We start from the raw sequence: 25,191 nt of genomic DNA, 5'->3' as shown, positions 1-25,191 counted from the left end.
AAATGAAATTTTTTGGATGTGGTCACGTGTATATCACGTGGTTTGATTTGGGTGATGGGAGATGGGGGAGGAAGAAGAAGGGATTGAGAGGAGGGTTAGTGGGGAGGGTCAAGTTGGGGAAGTGAAGGTAGATGTGGGTGGGTGTGTGGGAATATACATCTAATCATATTTTAACTTGAAAGAAAATCTACTTAGAAGAGACCTATACCTTATACTCTACAGTATATAGTATAGTATATAGAATTGTATAGAGTATAGTATATAGTATTGTATAGAGTATTGTATATAGTGTATAATGGGGAGATGGAGGTAATGGGGGTTATTATGCAGGTATTTGTCTCTCCAGTATATATGGGTATATGGGTATATGGGTATATAATGAACAAGGAACCTCATAGGTTCTAGGCACTAAAAAGGATTTTAAACTGAAATTTATATACCTTTTGAAAGCCACGGTCCATCCATACACCTCTAACTGGTTATTTCACCAATTTACCCAATTTCCACCCGAATAAATGGACCCTTAAAAGACCTGATATAAGAGTACCGCATATAACACGTCTCCTCCAAAAGAACCCAAGTCACGTGATTATGTCGAAATCGAATTTCCAGTGGCGGTTCAAAAATCACCATAGAAAATGTATGGGGAATCGGTGTCTTTTGAAGATTAAGTTGGTCTATTTGTAGAATCTCGTATTGAAAAATGTCCAGTTCCGAAGCTACACCTGTCAGTGCCGTCCCTGGAGACGTTGAAGAAAAAAAAGTGATTAAAACATTGGAAGAAGACGACGAATTCGAAGACTTCCCAGAAGACGACAAATGGACCAAAGAACCTAACAACCACATCAATGCTTCAAACTTGTGGGAAGAAGACTGGGATGACGATGACAATCAAGATGAATTCTCCAAGAAATTGAGAGATGAGCTCAAACTGACATTGAAACCGGCCAATTAGACGGTTGAAGATGGTCATTTTGTGTTGTGTTGTGTTTTGTCATGTATCATGGTGAAGATCGTGATGCTAAGGATTTGTTTCGTTCTAATGTGAAAAGGGATCTGTTTGAGCTGTGAGCTTTGAATAGATTGGAAATTTAAATGCCGTCTGTATTTCAAGATGAGAGAAATTGAGCAAAATCGGTAGTCAAAATGCATATTTTCCATTATACTTTTGTTGTCAGATGTTTCGGTGTAAGTGAATATTGAAAGATGTTCAAATTACGTCTACAAGTTTCATTAGCTCAATTGATCCTTTTATAGAAGAAACCAATTACTTGTACCATAGCGTTTACTCATTTAAAGTAAATACCGAATAATAAATTATATTAAAGAAGAATATTGGTATTGCTGTAATATCATGGATGTAACCATTATCAGGATGTAGAACACATTTATCAGCTTGTAGAAGAAATTTAACATACGCTAAGAATATGTTGGACAATTACTTAAATATGAAGGCAATTAGACAACCACTTCAATTGTCTACAGCAAGGTATTTATGCAACCTCTTCCGTCTAATGCACAATATTTATTCCTAAATATACAAGTCTAAGCGTAGAAGTTCACAGACTTACTCTTTCTGGCCTGGACCTCTCCAATCGCGTCAACAAAGTCCTCGTGCTTTATTATGGACTTTCCGTTTCTCAATGCAATCATACCTGCTTCCACAGTAACTGCCTTTAATTGGGCACCGTTGAACTCATCTGTCGATCTGGCCAATTCTCTCCAATTCACGGAATTGTTGTCACAGTTCAATTTTCTAGCATGAATCTTCAACACCGACTCTCTGGCTTCTTCTGATGGTAATGGGAACTCAATCTTTCTATCAAGTCTACCAGATCTCAAAAGAGCTGGATCCAATGTATCCACACGATTAGTGGCGGCCAATACTTTCACTCTGTCATCAGATCCGAAACCGTCCAATTGATTCAAAAGTTCCAACATGGTTCTTTGCACTTCTCTGTCACCGCTCTTGTCAGAGTCGAATCTTTTAGTTCCAATAGCATCCAACTCATCGATGAAGATAATTGTTGGAGCTTTTTCTTTAGCTAAGGCAAATGCATCTCTTACCAACTTAGCACCGTCACCAATGAACATCTGCACTAATTGTGGAGCAGCGAGCTTTAAGAATGTAGCTCCAGATTGGGCAGCACAAGCTCTTGCAAGCAAGGTTTTACCAGTACCTGGAGGACCGTACATCAATGCTCCCTTCGGTGGCTTTATACCCAAGTTTGTGAACTTTTCTGCTTGTTTCATTGGAAGAACCACGGCTTCGATAAGCTCTTCAATTTGCTTGTCCAAACCACCGATATCAGAGTAATCTTCTGTTGGCTTTTCGTCCACCTCCATAGCTTTGACTCTCGAGTCATATTCGGAAGGCAATGTGTCCAAGATCAAGTAAGAGTCCTTGTTAACTCCGATAAGATCGTTTGGCTTCAATTCTGATGGATCTACAAGACCAATAAGTGGCAAGAATATGGTTTGTCTTGTAGAGGTCTTGATAACTGCCGACTTTCCTGATCTGGCGGCATCGAGGTCTACATTTGCTCCTTGTTCGGAGGCTTCTTTTTCAGCATCCAAGTCTAATAACTCGACAACATTTCCTACCAAGTAGGGCAATTGCTTGTTGTTATTGATCTTTTCTTGGTTGTCTTTAATGCGCTCAAGCATCACTGTCTTTTCGTGGGTCAAACGTTGGGACTCCGAACGCATCACCTTGATATCATTATCTAAAAGCTTTGTTCTGTTGATGATATCGGAGGTTGATGAAGAAAGGATTTCCTGGTCGATCAAGTCGTCCTGTTGGTTGTTTTCGAGTTCTTCAAGAGTCGACATTGTGATTGGTGTGATTTATGTGTTATGTGGTGAGAATAAACGTCGTATGGTAAGTGAATTATAACGGAAAATGGCTTGTTGAATAGAGATTCGTTGCCTTTTGTTCGATTTCTTCGATGATTCGATTATTCAATGGCTTTTTATGGCAATTTTGTGTACTTTTGAACTATCCAACGTCTAAATGTAGAGTGGTTGTAAATCGATAACTGAACACGGTAAAGCTTCAACAAACAACAGCAAAAACGGGATTTTTGGAGAGAAAAAAACTCAACTACTAATACCAGGGCACTTTCTATGTCTTGAACACGATTTTTTACTTCAATCGCCGTATGCAATTGTGTAGAACTGCTAATGGTTGTAATGAATTAAACAGTGGAGTAAATCATTTGGCGTTTGATTCTCAACTTTCGCTGTCGCCACTGAGAAAAAGTTTAGTCATGTGATTTTGGGTCATGTGATATGTATGGGTTATGGTAGTGCACACTAAGTGTTCTAGTGTTAGTGTTAGTGTGTTAGTGTTAGTGTGATTGTTAGTGTGTTCGTGTGCCATAGTGTTGTAGTGTTGTAGTGTTTATGAGAGTGACTGTGAAGAAGCTGTAATGGGCTGTCAAATGTATTGGCTGTCAAATGTATAATGACCAGTGGATCCTCTGTGGTTATCTGTGGGAAGTATAGAGTGTTTTGAAGAGTGTGAAAATGCAAAGTATGTAAGGTATGGGAAATATAGAATGTGTTAAAGTATATGAAGTATGTTAAGTATGTTAAGTACGTGTTTTATGTATGTAAAACTATGTGAAGTATGCTAAGTAAGAGCATATGTTAGGAATGTGAGTTTTTGAGTAGGGCAAGTAAATTAAGCATATTATATGTTAAAGTATACATAAGTCAAGTATGTCAAGTTTGTGAAGTGTTGACCTAGCTAAGTATGGTAAGTATGTGAAGTGTTAATTATGTCAAATACTAATTATGTCACTGCTAAGCACTATGCCTGTTAAGAAACTTAAGCATACGACATTCTAATCAGAGTATAATAAAATGTATGGGAAACTGACACCGAGAATCATACAAAGTTACTGAGTGATCAATAATTGTAGAAGTAATCGCCCATTGTTTAATGGAAACAACGAATATAAAGGAAATGACTTTTTATATAACATATTTCTTTCAAAAGAAAGTGACTTCTTTCATGTTCTCAGACTCACAACACAAAACCATAAACATCCATAGTAATGTTAACAACTACTACTTTTTATCTCGTTTTCACCCATTGCTAATCTATTCCATATCTTTAGCCCATACATAGAAACAATAAGAAAATCTCTATTGATGTCACGTGCCAAGCGTGGGGGTGCAAAAAGATCGCTCGTACGCCGACTTGACAGATTTGGATGGACGAAGTAATTGAAGATAGTGCCGTATTTCTTCCCAAGTTCATTGATCTCCTTCTAGAGTACTCGACAAATGTCTACCGTGCCTATTCACACCGACCACGACGAGATTTCAGCGGAGGAATTCGACCTTTTGCAGCAAAAGGTCTTAGATGGTAAGTTTTTCATGTATTCTTACAATAAAACGCCTTCTTGGAATGGTCCCCCCGCAAACCAGTTTTTTTCATAATTTTTCACTTTGGAACCTTGTACTAACGAAGCCGTACTTTAGCCAGAAATCTCTCCTATTCTCCATATTCCAAGTTCAGGTATGTAACAACGGAATCGAACTTCACGTCAAAGAAAGTCTACTAACATTTATTCCTCTAGAGTTGGATGCACACTAATGACGGAATCTGGAGAGTATATCTCTGGAGCCAACCTCGAAAACGCTGCATACGGCGCATGTATATGTGCTGAGAGAACAGCACTTTCCAAAGCATTGGTATGTATTAGTATGAGGGAGACATTAGAGTCTAGCAAAGCCGAAATGCACTCCATTGGGAGGGCTATACTGTTACATAATTCTAGTTTATCCGTGTCACTATTTATTAGGTTGTTTTCTTTATTATTTTATACTAACCATTTTTAGTTGGAAGGTCACAGAAAGTTGAAATTGATCGCCATTTCAAGTGACTCGGAAGAACCTATCACTCCATGTGGTATTTGCAGGCAATTCATTAGAGAGTTCGGTCCTTCTGTTCCAGTCTATATGTTTGGCACCAAAGGCAAGTTCCAAAAGGTATACCTTCAGGACTTGTTACCATTGAGTTTCGGTCCTGAGAACTTGGGAATCGATCCAGAGCACTACAAGTGAAGCTTTAACGAGCTTCCACCTTCATTTTTAGTCCTATACTTTTACATATCTCCGTTGCCCGTGTCTTCGTACACTGTATATATAGTATTTTCCGTCTTAATAATAATATCATCCTAGACTGAATAGCTACTTTTTACAGGCTCATTGTAGCAACTGGATGCATGAATAAGATGCCTCAAGGCATGGTATTTCAGCCGCAACCTCCTTTTCTTCTGAATTGGGCAGCATTTTCTTGTGCTGGTTGTGGCAACCTTCCACGGATGAGAACCACTGTTCCATTCCAGTGGTTTTTCACTTCTTCTCCGGAATGCTACTCATACTCAATTTCAACTTCTTTTTTTTGGATCTTTCAAGATAAGCTTGTTGTGTACATCTTCATACTCAACTCTCATCCCTTCAACCTCCCAATCCTCAATCTCCCATTTCTTGCTGACAATCCCACCTTCTTCTCCCTCCACGCATCGCCCATGTTTTGGCTGTGAAATTCAACTGCAACCCTCTCACTGCCTATTTCTCCGATGCAAATTACGCTTTTTTATTTTCTACCTCCAACATGCCTGTCTGCGTCTTCTTTTGGCCGAAAATCACGCTTTGTAGTTGTATGCAGTCCCCTCCGATGATTTCAAAAACGAAAAAAAATTCATTTTTCATTTGCAATAAAAAGAGTTCAGTTTGCCTTATTGACGATTACATTGGATAACCGTTGTGTTGGAAAAGACAGTAATTGAGTTTTAAGAACTTGATATTGTAGACAAAGTTAATCTTCAGGGAGTTATTGCATTTTTTTGTGTTGAAATTGGTTAGTCGTAGAGATAACCTAGAGATAGCCACGATTTGAGTGAACTATTTTGTACCAAATTGATTAGTGATAATTGATTAGAGTCGTTATACCAATAGATAATTCGGTATTAGAAACAAAAAAAACCGTCTCGAACAAGTCTAAAACATTCTCGCATAATGCCTAGTATTTGTGCTGCTCCAACTTGTGGCAAGGAAACCGACTCCAATTTGAAATGCCCGGTTTGCTTGAAGGAAGGCGTCTCAAACGTCTTCTGTGGCCAGAACTGTTTCCGTTCTAGTTGGACGTCCCACAAGGCTATTCACAAGGCTGAAGACGGAAAGCCATATAACCCATTCCCAACTTACAGCTTTGCTGGAGATTTGAGACCAAATTACCCTTTGACTCCAAGAAGAGCCATTCCTAAGCACATCAAATTACCAGATTATGCCCAAACTGGTAAGCCAATTAGTGAGATCAAGAATGACAGAATCGGAAAGATTCCTATTCACACAGCCAAGGAGATTGAGAAGATCAGAAAGGTTTCCATCTATGGAAGAGAAGTTTTGGATGCAGCTGCAAAAATTGTTAAGCCAGGTATCACCACTGAGGAGATTGACGCCGTGGTACATAAGGAATGTTTAAAGAGAAACTGCTATCCTTCGCCACTTAATTACTACAACTTCCCAAAAAGTGTGTGTACTTCTGTCAACGAGACTATTTGTCATGGTATTCCAGATAAGACTGTGTTAAAGGACGGAGATATTGTAAATATTGACATCTCTCTTTATTACTTGGGATTCCACACGGATTTGAACGAAACATATTATGTCGGAGACAAGGCCAAATGTGACAAAGATACCGTCAGATTGGTGGAAACCACTAGAGAAGCTTTGGATTTGGCCATTGCTGCTGTGAAGCCAGGTATTGCTTTCAGAGAGTTGGGTAACATCATCGAAGAACACGCTACCAAGAATGGTTGTTCCGTTGTTAAGACTTACTGTGGCCATGGTACTGGAGAATTGTTCCATTGTCAACCAAACATTCCACATTATGCTAAGAATAAGGCCGTTGGTATTGCCAAGCCAGGTATGGTTTTCACTATTGAGCCTATGTTAAACTTGGGAACCTATAGAGACACGTTGTGGCCAGACAAGTGGACCTCAACTACTTTGGACGGTAAGTATTCTGCTCAATTTGAGCACATGATGGTTGTAACAGAAGATGGAGTTGAGGTGTTAACTGCTAGACTTGCTAACTCCCCAGGAGGGCCTGTTCCAAGAATCGAGGATTAATGTTTGTTATCAGCGAAATAGGTCTGAGAGAAATAAAGGGTCTGAGAATCAATACTAAGTAGAGTAGCATATTAATGACAACATTCATTCATTAACGTAAGTCTCTGTAATTCTAACTCGTTCCAGCCTCCATATACAACAGCGTTCCAAACTCTTCTATTGGCATGGACAAGAGCTCATCTCTGTTTACAGTCAATTTGGTTCTATTCGATTAGGTAAGCTATGTTTCTAACTTTCCCCTTCGTGTGATTACCCATTGGTAAACATATTAAGCAAAACTAATCCTTTCTCTGCTAATCCTTTCCCTGCTACCCATTCACGTCATTTCCACTCTCTCTGCCAAAGATTCTCTTAGGTATATCTCTTCTTTTGCCCGTATCAATACATCACATAGCGACTGCTCAATCTTATCTACTGATTCTTTGAACACCTCCAATTTCTTTCGAAGCACAGCTACTCCTTTTCCATTGTATGAGGTGCTCCATATTCCTTTATTCACGTTCAAATTCGGATATCGATCTAGCAAATCTGAAACTTCGAAGTATAGACTCTTCATGAATAAAAAATGTTCGAAACCACTAGGATTCACCACTTCCGATTGATAATCCCGCAAATTAGTGATAGTATATCTCATAATTTCTCCTGTCAAGTCAAAAAGTCCTACAAAATAGTCTGCTTGTGATATAATAGAAATTTCTATATCTTCTTTTCCTGGTTCTTCTTTCTCCTCTAGAGCTATTATGGTATTGGAAACAACTTCGAATAATAGCACATCGAGAGCATGATGCAAAATAGCAATATTCAATATTCCTCCTTCCCAAGCTGCTATCATAGACCTTAAGATATACATAAGCTTTTCATACGATAATAGTTTCTTCGTCATCACATAATAGATGAAGGTAAACGCTTCAATCATCTCTTCACAAGCATTTGAAACAGACCCTTTAAGCAGATCCAATTGGGGGCTGCAATTGTATTGTTCATTTACTGCTGCAATTCTTTCGGAAACTATTTTAAAATTCTCCATGATCTGCTTATACAAGCTTTTATCGACCTTATTTTGCTTAATTCTATGGGCACTGAAGATGATCTTCTTGGAATATGCCGTGATATCTCTACAATCACGGATTAATTTCTCTCTTTCATCCTGTGCTTTCACAAGAAATTGCCTTGCCGGCAAAAAGATATTATCTTCCATCTTACTTCCTATAAATAAAGCTATATATCTTACTACAAACTATCCTGACGAATTATCCTGAGATTTCTATATTTTCTTTAGTAACTTGTCACAAGCCATTAAGATAAAGAAGAATAAGAATATATAAATATTAAATCTTAAATCTTAAATCTTAAAACGGATTTATTTAACTTTATTATTTTTTTTGTTTGCTGATCTTTTTTTTAAGGTGAGGCGCTACCAATAAATTGAAAGGAATAGTATTGTAGTGGTTATGGTTTGGGTTATTGGGTATCTCTGAGTGGAAGTTAGCATCAAAGTTATGGTATTATGGCCTATAATCAGATATGTAACCGAAAGTATTGTGAAGAAGTCATTTAAAAAAATGGATTGAACTAATTGTTAAAATGTTAAATTTATAAAAGTATTGCAATTTAGTTGAAAAAGATTTGAAAACATACAACTTGTGTTTGCAAAATCAGGAACTTGTGACCCAAAAATTGAATAGTTTTATAATCTGACAACATTTGCCTAGATGAAGATCATTCTACTTTTACTAGGACTTGCTAGGGAGTCATTTAACGCTTCCTTTCATGATTAATCCATAAAAAAGTGAAATTTCGTTGCGGCACGGATGTTTAAAAATTTTCAGAACACGTCTTCTTAAATGATAGCAAATGTTGAGACAATAAAAGGTCCCTTGGCCCAGTTGGTTAAGGCGTGGTGCTAATAACGCCAAGATCAGCAGTTCGATCCTGCTAGGGACCATATTTTTTTTGAATGGGTTTTATCTATCCCAAAGTATCTAGGCTGATATGAGTCCAGGTCAAATGGCTAGCGGAAGTTGGATTTCCAAGATACCATTCAATTTTTTTTGAATGGATCTAAGACGGCGGCTGCAAAATTGTGATTGGAACCCCCAAGCAAAAACGAGAGGAAGAGACGATAATGGAAACTTCCTATCGTTTCGTAGGTTAGATGATATATGCGAGTGAAGAATGCTAATATGATGAGGTATATTATATGCCTTGTTCGATAGGTCTCTCGGGTTTAGACTTACTGTGTCCTAAATATGCCTTTAAATTTGGCACCAGCATACGCCTCCTTTACTGTAATTTCACAGCCATTAATAAAACTACTACGGTGAGAGCATTTTTAATAGTCAACTACCACAACCTAGTGATCCGTTCTAGCTCTTCTCTTCTCTTATAGTCTCTTCTCTTCACTCCACTTCACTTCTTAAAGTCTTACACTGCATGCCCAAACACACCGTACATCACGCCCACCACCACCACCACCTCCTCCAAAAAGTATAGAGGCTTTTCAATTTTTCAATTTTCAATATTCAATATTCAAGTTTCAATTTTCTTCGGAATCCATTTTTTATCACAGCCCACCTCCCAACTCACTTATTCCCACTTATACATAACATTTCAATTTCCATTCCAATATCAACTCTTTGACCATATTCAATCAACCACCCTACAATTACTATATAAGTCTCTCCTGCACACATCGCACCTACTCTCTCCGGGTAACCCCGTCTCCCAAATCGCGTTGAAAAATTCATTTTTCGATTTGAAGGCTAAAAATCGGTTTGTGCTAACAAAAGTCAAGTAGGATCAACATACTCTAGAAGCTAGAAATAGGATCTTAAGAGTGTCGTAGTTGATTTCGGGGATTCTTGTGAGTAATTAGAAGCGATTTATCGAGAAAAACACAGGAAAATTGGTTGAAATATGTCGACTTCTATCCAATTATTGAACCCAAAAGCTGAGTCTATTAGACGGTCTCAAGCTTTGCAAGTGAATATCGCCGCCGCCCAGGGACTTCAGTCAGTTTTGGCATCGAACTTGGGACCAAAGGGTACATTAAAGCTCTTAGTTGACGGATCCGGTGGATTAAAATTGACCAAAGATGGTAAGGTCTTATTGACAGAGATGCAAATTCAGCATCCCACTGCTGTGATGATTGCTAGAGCCGCCACTGCGCAAGATGAAATCACCGGAGACGGTACTACCACCGTGATTTTGTTGGTTGGAGAGTTATTAAAGCAAGCAGAAAGATTCATAAGTGAAGGTGTGCATCCAAGAGTGATTGTTGACGGATTCGAGACTGCTAGAGAAGAGTCTTTAAACTACTTGGACACATTCAAACAGACACCAGAAAGCTTTGATAGAGAATTCTTATTGCAGATTGCCAGAACCTCGTTGGCAACCAAGGTCACAGCGGAATTAACTGATGTGTTGACACCAATTGTCACCGATGCTGTCTTGAGTGTCAAAGGTGAGGAGGATAGAGGTATCGATTTGCACATGATAGAAATAATGACTATGCAAAACGGTAACAGTAAAGATACCGAATTAATCAGAGGTTTAGTATTGGACCATGGAGCTAGACATCCAGACATGCCTAAGCGTGTCGAAAACGCATATGTCTTGATCTTGAATGTTTCGTTAGAATACGAGAAAACTGAGGTCAATTCGGGTTTCTTTTACTCAAGCGCAGAACAAAGAGAGAAGTTAGTAGCTTCAGAAAGAAAGTTTGTAGATGAGAAGTTGAGGAAGATTATAGAATTGAAGAACGAGGTCTGTGAACTCAATTCCAATAAGGGATTTGTCATTATCAACCAGAAGGGTATTGATCCTATGTCCTTGGATGTTTTAGCCAAGAATGGTATATTAGCTTTGAGAAGAGCCAAGAGAAGAAATATGGAGAGATTGCAATTGATCTGTGGTGGTGAAGCTCAGAACTCGGTTGATGATTTATCACCAGAAATCTTGGGTTTCTCCGGCTTAGTGTATGAAAATAGTATTGGTGAAGATAAGTTCACCTATGTCACTGAAAACAAGGAACCTAAATCAGCAACCATATTAATTAAAGGTTCCAACAACCACGTATTACAGCAAACCAAGGATGCCATCAGAGACGGTTTAAGATCAGTGTCAAACGTATTGAAGGATCAAGCTATATTACCAGGTGCAGGTGCCTTCTGGTTAAGTTGCAACAACCATTTATTACACTCAGCAGACAGTAAGAAGATATTGAAGGGAAGAAATAAATCTGGTGTCAAGGCTTTTGCTGAGGCTCTTTTAGTTATTCCTAAGACTTTATCAACTAACGCTGGCTTGGATTCGTTGGAAACTATTTCCAATTGCCAGGATGAGATTGCTGAAGACCACATCGTTGGTGTGGATTTGAAATCAGGTGAACCTATGGATCCAACTGTGGAAGGAATTTGGGACTCGTACAGAGTGTTCAGAAATGCCATTTCTGCTGCTACAGGCATTGCTTCCAATTTATTGTTGTGCGATGAATTATTAAAAGCGGGCCGTTCGTCCTTGAAAGAAGGAGGGGCCGGCGGCCCGCCAGGACAACCTCCAATGGGTGCTCCACCAATGATGTAAATATATAGAATCAATAATATAGTCAGACATTAATACCACCAGAAAGAATTGGCAACAGCAATGTATATAAACGCGTTTCATTTACAACAATAAGGTGACAATAGAGAGGTTAAATTTTTCCAGTTAGTAAGAATTTACTAAATGGATCTTTCTTGTCGTATTTCTATAGCTAATGATTTAGTGTCAAAAAACTGAAGCGAGGTGCACCGAAGGTTGCACAACTTGATATCACCTTATCAAGAGATAATAACCAAGATAAATTCCAGATGCAAATATCGATAGTTAAAATTCCATTTGGCCCCAAATCACCTTATAGACATCGTAGAAAAAAAGAGAGAATGCCTATATGCAATGGAAATATGCAGGGTACATCATAAAAATGGGTTATTTTCTAGCAGCAAGCCACGGTAGAGTTTGGGAGGTTTCCGCCACTTGGGGGATTTGGCGGACATCGGGGCTGTACTCGGGAGCCAGTGTTCACGATATAGTGGATAATCCAGATGGTTAAGTGGGTGAAGGGTCGCGCAGATTTTTTGACTGTACCGGTGATCACAATCTGGAGGATGAGACGATGGCAAGAGAACTTTGGCAAACAATGTCATATAGCATACAGCAAATCAATCACATGCAATGGCTCAAGCAGAGAATAAATCGGGTTTATTAGGCGAGTTATATCGTTCCCGATAGGGGAGGGGACGTAGCTTCAATCTGCATGTACCGTAGTCGATATTTTCGAGACAAGCTGTACACCAGCACTCTTACTGGCAGCGGCAGTAATTTTTTTATGGAGGGGAAAGGCAGCAATACGGTGTACATTAAACTCTAATTTGAGGCCATATAAGCGAGGTATGTCAACGTTCCCCTGTGGCGACTATCAAAAGTAACTATTGAATATTCGGAAGAGTAAGTCCTCACTCAGGGATTATGAACTCCTGTCATTTTACTACGTTATTACAAATACTTGATCTTGTTTGTAGTTCTACAGATGCAACCATGTCTATTCTAACAAAGCAAAATGTTGCCATAACAAGAAAAGTCTGATGATGCTCTCCTCTCTCACATCACGTTCCAGCATTCGTACAGTTTTCCTTAAAAAGTTAATACCTTAAACCTACAACCAGTGGAAACGAATAATAGAAAATATAGTTGAGATGGCAGGTTATGAGTGTTGATGCAAAAAAAATTAAAAGTGCCGCAAGACCGCTAATGCCGGAAAAGCGCTCTGATTAAATAAGCTTGTTCCAAAAGATCGTAAAATATCGACATTAAAAATAAGTTGTGAACAATTGTAATGCTTACAGTACTTCTTTTGTACTCTTTTAGGCCTACTTCAGGTTACGACGACAATTAGGAGCTGTAAAAAAAAAAACACGCAAACCGCTTTTGGTGGAGCTCGATCTCCAGCCCTTCTTAGCGTTGACACATTGAAAATACATTGAAAATTGATTCTTCAAGCGATTTGAAACTTCGCTACCACATATTACAAGTAATATTTCCCCAGTTCAGTAAATTTCTTAGTATTTCCATTGTGTAGGTTGAGTCGGTTTAGATTACTTTAAGTAACATCTGAGTTAGCTATTGATAGAATTCGTTTGATACGGGCTGGGAGTGCCACATGTTCCTAATTTTGTTGGGAGGAGAGTATTATTATTATTCAAAACTGCCATCAGAAGATGACAGGCAAATAAAGTTCATCTACTGGAGAACTCCAAAGAATATGTGACCGAAGGCGATATTGTTCGCCATCAAGTCTAAATGGCTTTGTTGCAATAAGTTGCATGTCAACTGTAACGCCGTTTCCAGCCTTCGCATTAACTCTGAAGTGTCCCCGAAGTCTTGCTCATGGATTGGTGGACAGAAAGGGGCATTTAAGCTGGTATACATGTAGTTAAGATATTTTATGAGCACTCTTTCTTGAATGTTACATATATTTTGCTACTATATACCTTACTATTTTGTTTAAACTCGAGCGAAAGAAAGCAACGCTTTCAAGCACCTTGCACATAAAATTTAGACAGTTCCTAGACCTCTCATAACTAGACAGATGCCGGAAGCTCATGAAACTGTTCCTAAATTAAGATGGTCAGGAGAGTAGATAATATCATCAGTCTATTTCAAGATGTAACGATACTGTTATGCAGGTTGATCGGAATATTACCACCTACATTCCGCTACTAAAAGCATACAGTATTATTCAGATGAATGTCGTACATCTCTCAAGAAAATGGCCACTTCATATCCATAATATTGAGACTCCCATGTCAACCAAAAATGATCCTTCTGTAGTAAATCAATTGATCAATGGGCGCGACATTAAGTAAGATTCAGTTATGATGGGTTTGAGCTAAGACAAGCAGTATTGCTCTTTGTGTGTCCGCAAAACCGGTTGGTATAATCTGATATCACGAAGTCTATCTAGCTAAAGCAAAAAAAACAAAAATCGGATATCTGTAACAATTGAATGGTGCATTCACAGGTTCAGTCCCATTCAATGTCGCACCTATTGGATAGTTTAATTGATACCAAACCAAAATATTTACTATCTACAGTGGTTAAAATATTAACATAACGGTAAGTGAATTTATTTGAGAATGGAGCGACATTCATGTGAATAATACTGTATCTATATTCAAACCTGCTTGGAGCCTGTGTGGGATTGTTATTTTTAAGACAGAATTAAGTTTATTTTTTTGTAATTTATTTTTTATGCATCTTTAATAATTTTTAGTATACATGCTTTTTGTGCATTCGAGGATTTCAACAACTAGTTTAAGGGTAAGCACGTCATCAAAATAATCTATCATATGGTCATAATCGTTCATCCATATAGCAATACAAACAATAGTCCTTGGTTCACAAGCGTCTCGAGATACTATTGCCATATGCTTGTAGCAATCCGGCAACATGTCTATAAGCACTTAAAATAAACTCTTCACTATACAATAGCCGGAAAAATATTCATTTTTTTTTGACCTCAAGTCCTCTCATTCGCATGATTTCTTCATTTCTTTTTGTGGTAGAATCCCTATAATCAAAGCAGCAAAGCATTTCGTGACTTTGACTTTGCAAACGCAGTATTAGAGATAGAAGAGGAAACTTATTGAGACAAAACAATGTTGACTAAAGATGATTAAGAAATACATTGACCTGCAAGAGATAAGATCGCCTTTAATTAAGAGAAGAAAAAGTTTGAGAAAAAGGCTTCTGTCAAAGGCCAAAATAACAAGCTATTTGACCGTAAAATAGAATGACTAGTTGACTACTATTCTTCATTTAGCGCACTCCAACACGAACAGATTATTTATTTTTTTTTATTTTTGAAATGGATATAAAACCTCCTACCCCCCCTAAATTCTTGATCTGTGTGTGATTACGAAGTACGTTTGAAAAAAATCCTCCATTCACATTTACTTTACACTTATAGTTGAATATTCTAGAAACCTTTCCCTAGTGAATTCAATTGAAGTACTTATTTATCAAACAGAGTGCCTCACATATAATTTTGCATTTAAGTTGAGTTACAGTCTTCCAAAACTTGTACCTGACGTCCGGATTTCACGAGTTTCTATTATTCGGCTGTTTACGTTACCCTTATGGAATTCACCTCTTATTCACATTACTTAAAAAAAAGAATATAAAGTCCATAATTAAGCATCGTTAACTTGTTAAGGGGACATCCATTTATTCAATTCATCTCAATAGCGAAGCAGACATCGTGAAGTCACTGTGGTCTTGTAAAAACAAAGATCAACACTTTATCAAACTTGTGTACACTATATTGAAATATTCCTTGAATCTAGACATAAAGGTACTGAATTAATTCATCAATTCTAGTTCAATCATTTAATGAATATTGATAAAGAACTGGACAACAAAACGAAGTTTGGATAATCTGAATTATTGCCGTGCCGTACCACATATCAAGACTAATAACACTTATAGAAATTACTCTAACAAACAAATTGCCTCTAGACATTCAAAGAATTATCCTCTAAATATCAGAGAAACCTAGCATGCAATAGTTCAACATCACACAACAACATTAAACAATCATCCAAAACTCATCAAAAGAACTGTTTAATTCTTCCAAAAGTCATGAATCAACGTGAAAATTCTTGGACTGAATACACTGCCAAAGATACAACAACTGATAACCAAGGAAGTACTATCAATTCACTTTATAAAGCTCCAGGTAGTGTTTCAAATTCATTAAACACCTTGCCTCCAGGAGACTCATCTAAATTAATACCATTTAGTAACAATAACATTAGTTATACCAATCCCTTCCCTTCACAGGAATTTCTAGGGGACAACACAAGACTGAATTCAGCTCCTGAACCAGGACTAATCAATTCAACTGCAAGCTACCCTCCAAATATGCATATTCAGATGTATCATTCCAATATGCATGGAGTAAGTACTCAAGAACAGCCACAGCTTTCCTATGGAAATGTTTCCTACCAAAATCCTTCGAGAGGTCAATACTCCACCAACACTTCAACCGATTCCTATGGGTCTAGAATACAACTGCAGCATCCACAACAAATGTACCATCAATATTATCCACAATCAGGTTCATTCTATCCAGATTTTTCTGGTCAGCCTAATGCAAAAGTTCTTAATCCGCAGGCAATACAACAAAATCAACAAATTTTGTCCAATCCTGCTGGTTCAGGGCAACCGTCAAATTTATTTCCTTTAGCAAATCCACAATATCCAATTCCTTTGGGACTGCAAGATTTTAGCTTACGGCCAAATGACCAAATTGAACAAGTGGGACTACCTCTCAATAGCATCTCGTATCAAGGAATGGACAATTATTTACTGGTGAATAATACTAACCCTGGAGCGCTTGGTTTACCTACTCCCGAAGTGCGACAATTCCATCAGCAAAAAGTTCCAAGAAGTAGGAGTCAAGGAGCAAAAACAAGAAGGATGTCTCTGTCCAAAGGAGATATTTCTTCTTCTTCTTCTCCTTCATGTAATAGCACCTACAACAATAACAGTAGCAACAGTACTACCAGCACAAGCTTAAATAGCAGTAATAGCAGCAGCAGCAGTAACAACAATCCCCCCAGAGGCGGAAATAGAAATGGTACTCTGTCTGTAACCAAACGCTCGAGAATGGGATGTTTGACATGTCGCCAAAGGAAGAAGAGATGTTGCGAAACAAGACCCAAGTGTACAGAGTGTAACAGACTTGGACTTAATTGTGTTTGGCCTCGTCCAGGTACCGAGCATAAGAACAAGCCTAAGGATGCAAAGGGTGACGAAAATACTATCAACCATGAGCTCTACGGGAAAATTAAAGTGCTTCGGGGTCTTATTGATCACAAAAGTACCTAGCCCAGCTCAAATAATTACAGAGTATAAAGAAGACACCTCCAAATAAATATTTTTAAATGAAATTTTCGATGCAAAATCAATGCTATCATTTAGTTTCTCGATTATAACACGTATTCTTTACTTTCTGTAGAATGCAATAAAGAAAATTTTTATACCGCCTATAAGCAACTTCTTACTTACAGCGAGGTATACTCTATTGTATTGTGATGTTGAAAGTTTATAATATCCTTTTAAAAAGAAAACGACTTCTCTATATCTTAATGATTCGGATTGCCTTGTCTGTAATAATTAGAGCCATCGTCTATTCTTGTCAATCATTTGTTCCAAATGCACAAATCCTGACACCGCAGATCTTCCGATAAGCGAAATCTGGTGCGTGGTTACGAAGGCTCGTTGGAAAAATGAAACGGTGCGATTGCCACAGCTGAGGAGCACCAGGGAAGGTTGAGATCTGGAATATTCATTCTGTCCCAGAGAATGTCTGCTTGCACTCACATCATCTGGATAAGATCTTCGATTATAATTGCAGCAGATTAATTCGTTACAATCTCGCTTTACAGCAATTTCCGCAAATCCTGCTGTTACCCCATTTCAACAGACGTCAAGATTTTTCATCACTCGCAGCACTCAAACGGTGCGCTCGCGCTGAGTTTTCTATTTTCTGCTGCTGTTGTCGCTATTTTAAGCCGCGCATCAGTATACGAGAGGGTTGCGGTGGTCTTGGTAACGTTGTAAAGATTAGCAGAAGGATGCAAGCTAATGACTCCAGCCTGTATGAAGATTTCAAATGAGAGTGTTGTCAAAGGAGATTATAGCAATAATGATAGGATAAACCACTAGGAGAAACCCTGATTAGCACAAGAGCAGAATTCGCTGAATTGGGTAATGGGCAATGGTTTTCACTAATTACAGCGTCCTGGAAATGAGAGCTGCAGGGAAACGGGATTTGCTTGTTTCGGGATGACAATGGAAAATCGACGAAATAGTCAGACACTGCATTTACAGAGTGCTACCACATCGACATCGTGGACAATATGGATCGTCATGGGAAGAGGAACCGCAGAGTTGTGAAGAATGCTAGTGAGATACAGGTTACGGTTCATATACTGAGAGCTACTGGGGGACTTCGCACAGAAACCGCAGAAGTCACCAGCAACTGCCACACGCTCATACACAGTCTCGCTAATTCGGTCACTTCAGTAGCAACCACAGTTGGACTGGATGGGTTATAAGCTGGGCAGTCCAAGACCACAGAAGAAAATACGGAACAAGGCCACAGAACAAGAATATTAAAGAGGCTTGATGGTGTCTAAGATAAGAAATTGCAGCTGCGGGATAAAAAAGGGGAGTATTGTTCTGAAAAAGTTAAATGACACCTCGTAGAATGCAGTGAAACGCAATGATTTGTAGGTCGTATCAGTCTACTGAAGTACGACTAAATTATAAAAAAGTTATTATATCTTAGATATGTTTCTGTTTCCTATTACATGGACAAGCTCTGCTGTAAACCCGTTAAAGAATGTAAAATATAACTTAGGATAAGAAATTATGAACGTGGCATGATCAAAGGATAAAGTCAATTATTATCGTGAACTTCGTCCCGTTAATAATGCATTTTTCACAATTATGTTTCCAATCAGTTCGTATTCTTTTTATAAAGCACATTCTTAAACTGGAGTACAATTCTGCCTCAGACTTTTTCACAGGCACGGTGTCATATTGTAAATCTCCTGAAAGTACTTCTTTCTCTGCCTGTGTTGTTATATATCACACACACTCACATGAAGTCAGGAGTTCCATAGTTCTTCAAATAATATAGTATTTATCTTCTTTACTGTGTACCCTCTTTTTCGTACTGATTGTTCATTGCTTGTCTTGTCTTGCTTGGGCCGCTAACAAAAAGCTAATCACTTGCAGAGCAGTAATCACTTGCAAAATACAAGCACTAACACTAACATTAAAGAGTATCATTAAATACTAAGGTTAGCACTAACATTAACACTCACATTAACACTCACATTAGCACTAACAATAACATAACATTAATCACTTGCAAAACACTCACATACACTTGCAAAAAACAAGCACTGACACTAATATTAATTAATGAATGATTATTAGAAAATGAAAAGAAATTAATAATATTTTGTATATCTTTTTTAGAACTAACTTCAAATTGTATATATTTATCTTTCTCTATAGTTAACTTTCTAGAAGTATTAAAATATATAGTAATATCTTTAAATAATTGAAAATTATATTTTTGTTTTAATTGAAAACATATTTAATAATTGACATTTCCATTATGTATTATCAATGGGAGCTTTATTTAGTTTAATAGGAGCTTATTATTACTGAGCACCATCAATGTTTGGTTTAAATTATAATCGTATTTGAGGTGAAATTCATTTCTGATTATTATTTATATCAGTTAATATTATTTTCTTACCTATGCATTTCTTAGGTTTAAATGGTATGCCACGTAGAATACCTCAATATCCTGATGCATTTATAGGTTGAAACCTTAAGAGTTGGTCCTAATGCTGTAGGTTATTATGGAGTATTAATGGCTATTGCTGATGCTGCTAAATTATTATTAAAAGAAATTGTTATTCCTACTCTCACATACATTTTCTATTACATACACTCTATTACTCAAATACTCTATCACATATACTTTATCACAGTTTAGACTATATTACATACATACCATTACTCAACTCTACCAAATACATAATCTATCACATACATAATGTATCACATACATAATGTATCACATATATACTATATCACATATATACTATATCACATATACACTGTATCACATATACTCTATCCAATGTACTCTTTCACATATACTTTATCACATACATACAATATTACAATACTCTCAAGACTCTCAATCCTCTGCCTTCTCACTACTCTCCCTCCTCTTCTCTCTTGTCTCTTCTCTCTACTTTCTTGTTCTGTTCTTCCCTCTCAATACTCTCCTCACCTCACCTCTCTCCCTTCTTCGTTCTCCCTCCTTCCCCCCCACTCACACTTCCTCCCACTTTATACCCAATTAGGCAATCTACACCCTACCAAACACGTCAATTCTTCAAAATTCATAACTTAAGCGCTTAACAACTTTTTAACAACCACTCTTCTTCCATCTTTCTTTCCGTCTTTCTTTCCACTAACCTCCTCCATTGGCACCAGAAACTCCTCCACAAATCTTCCTTCACCATGGACGAATCGTTACGAGGCAAGCAGATCGCCACCCTCGAGCGTATGCTCCATTTAAATAAGGACGGATCTCCTGACTTGACTCTTGCTTCTCGTTCAGAGGAAATCATTTGGAAGGTTCTTGTTCTCGACACCAAGTCCCGAGCCGTACTCTCGTCAGTCCTCAGAGTCAATGACTTGCTCCGCTGCGGAATCACCGTCCATTCACTCATCAACTCCAAAAGAACTCCGCTCCCAGAAGTGCCAGTCATCTACTTCGTCGAACCCAATATCGACAATGTGCTCCAAATCATAGACGATTTGGAAAACGACCGCTACGACAGCTTCTACATCAACTTCACCGCTTCCATCAATAGAGAATTACTCGAGGAATTTGCAAAGAAAGTGTCGATTTCTGGCCGTTCATTCAAAATTAAACAGGTATTCGATCAATACCTAGACTTCATTGTAACAGAACCAAACTTGTTCTCTTTGGATTTACCTAAGATCTTTACTCAGTTCAACAAGGCTGGAACTGACGAAGATACCATTCACAGTTTGGTGGATAGAATTGCCAATGGCTTGTTATCTACGATAATTACCTTGGAAAACGTTCCTTTAATTAGAGCTCAGCAGGGTGGTCCAGCAGAGTTTGTCGCTACACAATTGGACTTGAAACTTAGAGACTATTTGTCCAATTCTCGTAATTCGCCTAATCAGAGCATTCAACAACGCCCAGTATTGATTCTTTTGGATAGAAATATCGATTTATCATCAATGTTTGCTCATTCTTGGATTTATCAGTGCATGGTCAGTGATGTCTTCAAACTCCAACGTAACACCATTAAACTCCATAAATACAGCAAGGACTCAGACAAGCCAACCTTAACAAACTACGACTTGGATCCTCGTGATTTCTTTTGGAACAAATACTCACAGTTGCCATTCCCAGATGTCGTGGAAAGTGCCGATGCTGAGCTCAATACCTACAAAAATGATGCCAGAGAGGTGACGAACAAAACAGGTATATCTTCTCTTAAAGACATCGATCCATCTGCTGACAATGATACCGCCAACATCCAACAGGCCGTAGAGAAGTTGCCGGAGTTATCCAATAGAAAGACAACTTTAGATATGCACATGGACATCTTGGCAGCCTTGATCAACGAGCTTCAAGCTAAAAACTTGGATAAGTTCTTTGAGATTGAGCAAAATGCCAATGACCCTAAGACGGAGAAGGAGTTCTTAGAACTTCTCGTACAAGAAGCGGAGAGAGACAATTCTGTAGACAAGCTCAGAACTTTCCTCATACTAACACTTCTTGTCGATCTTCCTAAGGAGTATATAGACAAGGTGAAGAAGACTTTCATCAACAAATATCCAGAACTTAACTTCGATTCTTTGAACTATATCCTCAAGTTCAAGGAGCATAGCAAACTTACCAACATTTCAGCATTGAATGATACTACAACGCAGAGCTCGTATTCGTCTGCTAACAACAACACCTCAGCCCTTTTAAGTGGTTTATCATCAAAACTTTACGGTTTGACTGAGGGAAAGATCTCTGGTGGATTATCCTCTATTGCATCTAAGATAAAGAATTTCATTCCAGAAAAGAAACAATTACCTATCACAAGTGTGGTGGAGGCCATTATGGACCCTAACAATGCTTCGAACACTTCTATGCAATTGACAGATGACTACTTGTACTTAGATCCTAAAGCTAGAGGTGGTCATTCCAAGCCGCCAAGAAGACAATCCTACAACGAATCTTTAGTATTCGTTATCGGAGGTGGTAACTATTTGGAGTATCAAAACTTACAGGAGTGGGCAAACCAACCAAACAAGCCTTCCAAAAAGGTGATATACGGAAGTACTGACATCATGTCGGCTAACGACTTCTTGTTAGAGTGTAACGAATTGGGCAAGTCGTCATGAACGCTTGGAATATGAAGTAATAAAGGAACTACGTATGTGGTTTATAATGGTGAATATCATATGTGAAGAAACGAGAGCGCGCTCTATAGTCCGGAACTGTTGCTAGATATCACACTAAGCTCTTAGTCTCATCTTTATATACCCAAATTATTTAAAGCATAAATGTATTCTTAAACCTATAGTTAGTCTATAATGACGGTTGTACGGATTAATTCCATATGATATACACTCATTTTTTCGATAACTTTTATTCCTTCTTTACATAAAATACACATATTATATACTATAATATCATCTAAAGGTAGCCCTTCGTCTCTTCCAACACTTTAATGGAACGACGAGAGTCCAAGAATAACAATTCACATTCTTCGATATCTTCAATCGTTATGTCGTTTCTACCAGCAGTCTTGCTCAAGACACCAGCTGGTGCTAACAACTGCAAAGCATAGCGCAAAGAGATAGAAACACCATGAGCGGCGAGTCTGTCCAAAGCATCTCCTGCAACCGTCAATCCTTCTAAAGTGGCTCTCTTGGAGACAATAGTCTTAATTTCCTCTTGGTTGTATGGTAATGTTCTAATGATCAATAAACGGTCGATCAAATCAGGTGGACATCCATGTGGAGCCTTAAAAGAGTCATCATCAGAGCCTCTGACAGCGGTCAATCCTCTGTTCGAAGCAAGTACTACGATTGGAGCAATAGAACTCTCCAAGGCTCTGTTCAAGTATGTGAAAATTTCAATGTCCAACATGTTTACCTCATCAATAAACAAAACACCAGGGATCAATTCAGCGACACCTTGGTCAATGTATTTTGAAACGACCTTGTTCACTTCTGTTCTCAATTTTTCTGTTATTTCAGTCTTGCGTGGCTTTAAGAGTTGTCCCATCATGGACAATACATCTTGTCCACCTTGTGGTCTAGAATTGGCTACATCCAAGTCATGTAAGGTGACATCTTGGACGATTTCCTTAGTCTTGTGGACTTCACCTTTTGGCAAAGGAACATACTCTTCCGCTTCCAAGTCGAATTCCGTGGCGTAGGCATCAGATCTTCCTACTCTCTTGACAGCTCCAGTGTTAGCTTCGATGTAGATCACGTCACCAACAGTTACTCTTTCCTTCTGGATACTTTCGTAAATGCTAGGGTCCAATCTCAAGTTCTTGGTACCCTTGGCGGTCTTCAAGCCTACAACCACATGACTGATAGTCTTACCGTAGCCACCCAATGGATTTTCGGCTTCTTCTGGCGTCAACTCGATGACCTCACCTTCGTACACTTCTTTAGTCTCCTTTATTCTCAAACCAATGGCTCTTCTGAAGTTTTCCATCAACGCGGCAGTCTTCTTGACTTCTGCCGAATACAATTCAGATCCGACTATGGGACAGAACGGCACTTTTGGGCCCAACTCTTGCGAAATGGCCAATGCCAATGCCGTTTTACCAGTACCTGGTCCACCGGCCAACAAGATGGCTTTTCCAGCCATTTTCTTGGATTTGATCAAATCCACTATAATACCACAAGCTTCTCTTGCGTCGGCCTGGCCCACGAAGCCACCTTCGACCTTTTTGGCGATTCCGTGTTCGTCAAGACCCAATCCTTTGATGTGAGTATGAGCAGCGGTTCTGGACTCTCTTGCCAGAGAGTCTTTCATCTCGTTGATCTGGACCATTGTAGTACGAGGATTTGTGATGATTTTCGGCTGTTGTTGCGAGCACTTTCAAACAGAACACTCAATGTAGATGTGATCGATCGCTTCTGTTACTAACCGCTGGGAATATACAAACTACAACCAGCCACCGTGTGATGGTTGTAAAAAGAGAGAACGGTGAATTTGTGAGTTTTGAGATTTTGGAAATGAAAAAGTTGAAGTTTTTGGTTTTTCTGAGCGAGCAGGGAATGTGCAGGAGGGGGTGTTGGGGAGATAAATTAGTGAGAGAGAGAATAATTAGTGAGGGAGAGTATAATTAGTGAGGGAGTGAAAATTAATGAGGGAGAGTGTAATTAGTGAGGAAATAATGAGTGACTAAGCAAGTAACTTGGAGAATTAGTGAGGGAGATGTTGGTGAGGGAGATGTTGGTGAGGGAGAGTTATAATTAGAGGGAGAAGTAGTGGGAGATTAATAGGTGAGTAAGAATAGCGAGGAGTGAGGGAGTAATTTAGTGAGGGAGAGTAAATGAAGGAGAAGTTAGTGAGGGAGAAGTTAATGAATATTCATTAGTGATGCTAAAAATGCTAATTAGTGAAATGGTGATTACCGAGGGTCAATGAGTGAGTTAGCGAGAGCTTAAGATGGTGGAACAGATAACTAACCGAGACTTGAAGATGGTCCTTGGTGAGTTTGTAGCATAAGAGTATACATTGATTTTATTGTCCCTTATGAATGGTTGAGTCGGTTGCATTATCAGCAAAGATTGACTTGTAATCTAGGATGGATATTTCCACGGTTGTATAGTGAAATGTGAAAGTTTCATACTTGGTGACTATTTGCAATCAGCGAGAATTGTATTCTGGTGAGTATTGCTGGCGAGTATTTATTGAGTACCTGAAGGGACTTTCTTTCATAGCGACCTTTCTTTCATTGTGACCTTTCTTTAATAACGACTTCCTGTCTTTCGTAGTGAGTGTATTGTAGTACATGTGCTGATTACTAGAGTGATGCTAAACTTCTACAAGCAAAGGAAGTATTTAAGGGAGAATTCCTCAGCAACTGTTTAGAGTTGTAGTTGGTATCAGTTGTATAGTGAGCTGAGCTCTCTTTAGGCAGCGACAGTGAGTATTTCAGTAGAATGATGTTTATTACCCGATTTGACTACTGAGGTGATCACTAGTGAGTGTACTGTAGCGAGGTGTTTCTTTGAAGTCTTTTGGCGAAGGAATTCTGATGCCATCAAGGGAACAGCTAGTTTTGAAGTGTTAACCTAGCGAGACAACGAGACATCTTAATGATTTATTGTCACTACAAT

At 38.5% G+C, this 25,191-nt stretch overlaps 9 protein-coding genes and 1 non-coding gene across 10 annotated transcripts; 7 read left to right on the top strand and 3 right to left on the bottom strand. All coding sequences in view use genetic code 12, as the record gives it.

Annotated features, from left to right (window-relative positions):
- Positions 1-460: 460 nt before the first annotated feature.
- RJT20DRAFT_130101 (proteasome regulatory particle lid subunit) lies at positions 461-1,333 on the top strand. Its single transcript, XM_064917654.1, has one exon. The coding sequence runs from the start codon at positions 704-706 to the stop codon at positions 953-955; it is 252 nt and encodes an 83-aa protein (XP_064773395.1). The 5' UTR covers positions 461-703; the 3' UTR covers positions 956-1,333.
- On the bottom strand, positions 1,334-3,195 carry RPT5 (proteasome regulatory particle base subunit). Its single transcript, XM_064917653.1, has one exon. The coding sequence runs from the start codon at positions 2,830-2,832 to the stop codon at positions 1,546-1,548; it is 1,287 nt and encodes a 428-aa protein (XP_064773394.1). The 5' UTR covers positions 2,833-3,195; the 3' UTR covers positions 1,334-1,545.
- A 1,019-nt stretch (positions 3,196-4,214) lies between these two features.
- Positions 4,215-5,157, top strand: RJT20DRAFT_56083 (cytidine deaminase). The gene is made up of 4 exons (XM_064920703.1): positions 4,215-4,375; positions 4,492-4,528; positions 4,590-4,704; positions 4,852-5,157. Exons 1-4 carry the CDS (start codon positions 4,294-4,296, stop codon positions 5,074-5,076), a joined length of 459 nt encoding a protein of 152 aa, XP_064773393.1. The 5' UTR covers positions 4,215-4,293; the 3' UTR covers positions 5,077-5,157.
- A 638-nt stretch (positions 5,158-5,795) lies between these two features.
- RJT20DRAFT_56089 (methionine aminopeptidase) lies at positions 5,796-7,307 on the top strand. Its single transcript, XM_064920704.1, has one exon. It carries the CDS (start codon positions 6,034-6,036, stop codon positions 7,147-7,149), a length of 1,116 nt encoding a protein of 371 aa, XP_064773392.1. The 5' UTR covers positions 5,796-6,033; the 3' UTR covers positions 7,150-7,307.
- On the bottom strand, positions 7,220-8,447 carry RJT20DRAFT_56096 (uncharacterized protein). Its single transcript, XM_064920705.1, has one exon. It carries the CDS (start codon positions 8,345-8,347, stop codon positions 7,466-7,468), a length of 882 nt encoding a protein of 293 aa, XP_064773391.1. The 5' UTR covers positions 8,348-8,447; the 3' UTR covers positions 7,220-7,465.
- Positions 8,448-9,020: 573 nt separating this feature from the next.
- RJT20DRAFT_t112 lies at positions 9,021-9,094 on the top strand. The gene has a single exon. It is a non-coding gene; the product is annotated as a tRNA-Ile (tRNA).
- Positions 9,095-9,853: 759 nt separating this feature from the next.
- On the top strand, positions 9,854-12,006 carry CCT6 (chaperonin-containing T-complex subunit). The gene has a single exon (XM_064920702.1). It carries the CDS (start codon positions 10,066-10,068, stop codon positions 11,731-11,733), a length of 1,668 nt encoding a protein of 555 aa, XP_064773390.1. The 5' UTR covers positions 9,854-10,065; the 3' UTR covers positions 11,734-12,006.
- Positions 12,007-15,828: 3,822 nt separating this feature from the next.
- Positions 15,829-17,079, top strand: CZF1 (Zn(II)2Cys6 transcription factor CZRF1; the record flags this gene model as incomplete). Its single annotated transcript, XM_064915800.1, has 1 exon — positions 15,829-17,079. One exon carries the CDS (start codon positions 15,829-15,831, stop codon positions 17,077-17,079), a length of 1,251 nt encoding a protein of 416 aa, XP_064773389.1.
- A 3,149-nt stretch (positions 17,080-20,228) lies between these two features.
- RJT20DRAFT_130087 (syntaxin-binding protein) lies at positions 20,229-22,454 on the top strand. The gene has a single exon (XM_064917652.1). The coding sequence runs from the start codon at positions 20,308-20,310 to the stop codon at positions 22,222-22,224; it is 1,917 nt and encodes a 638-aa protein (XP_064773388.1). The 5' UTR covers positions 20,229-20,307; the 3' UTR covers positions 22,225-22,454.
- On the bottom strand, positions 22,455-24,031 carry RJT20DRAFT_130086 (RuvB family ATP-dependent DNA helicase pontin). The gene has a single exon (XM_064917651.1). The coding sequence runs from the start codon at positions 23,894-23,896 to the stop codon at positions 22,520-22,522; it is 1,377 nt and encodes a 458-aa protein (XP_064773387.1). The 5' UTR covers positions 23,897-24,031; the 3' UTR covers positions 22,455-22,519.
- Positions 24,032-25,191: the final 1,160 nt, after the last annotated feature.

This window comes from Scheffersomyces xylosifermentans (assembly GCF_036884685.1).
Source record: "Scheffersomyces xylosifermentans strain CBS 12540 chromosome Unknown RJT20scaffold_6, whole genome shotgun sequence".
Lineage (NCBI taxonomy): Eukaryota > Fungi > Ascomycota > Pichiomycetes > Serinales > Debaryomycetaceae > Scheffersomyces > Scheffersomyces xylosifermentans.
This window is presented reverse-complemented; position numbering and strand designations above follow the sequence as displayed.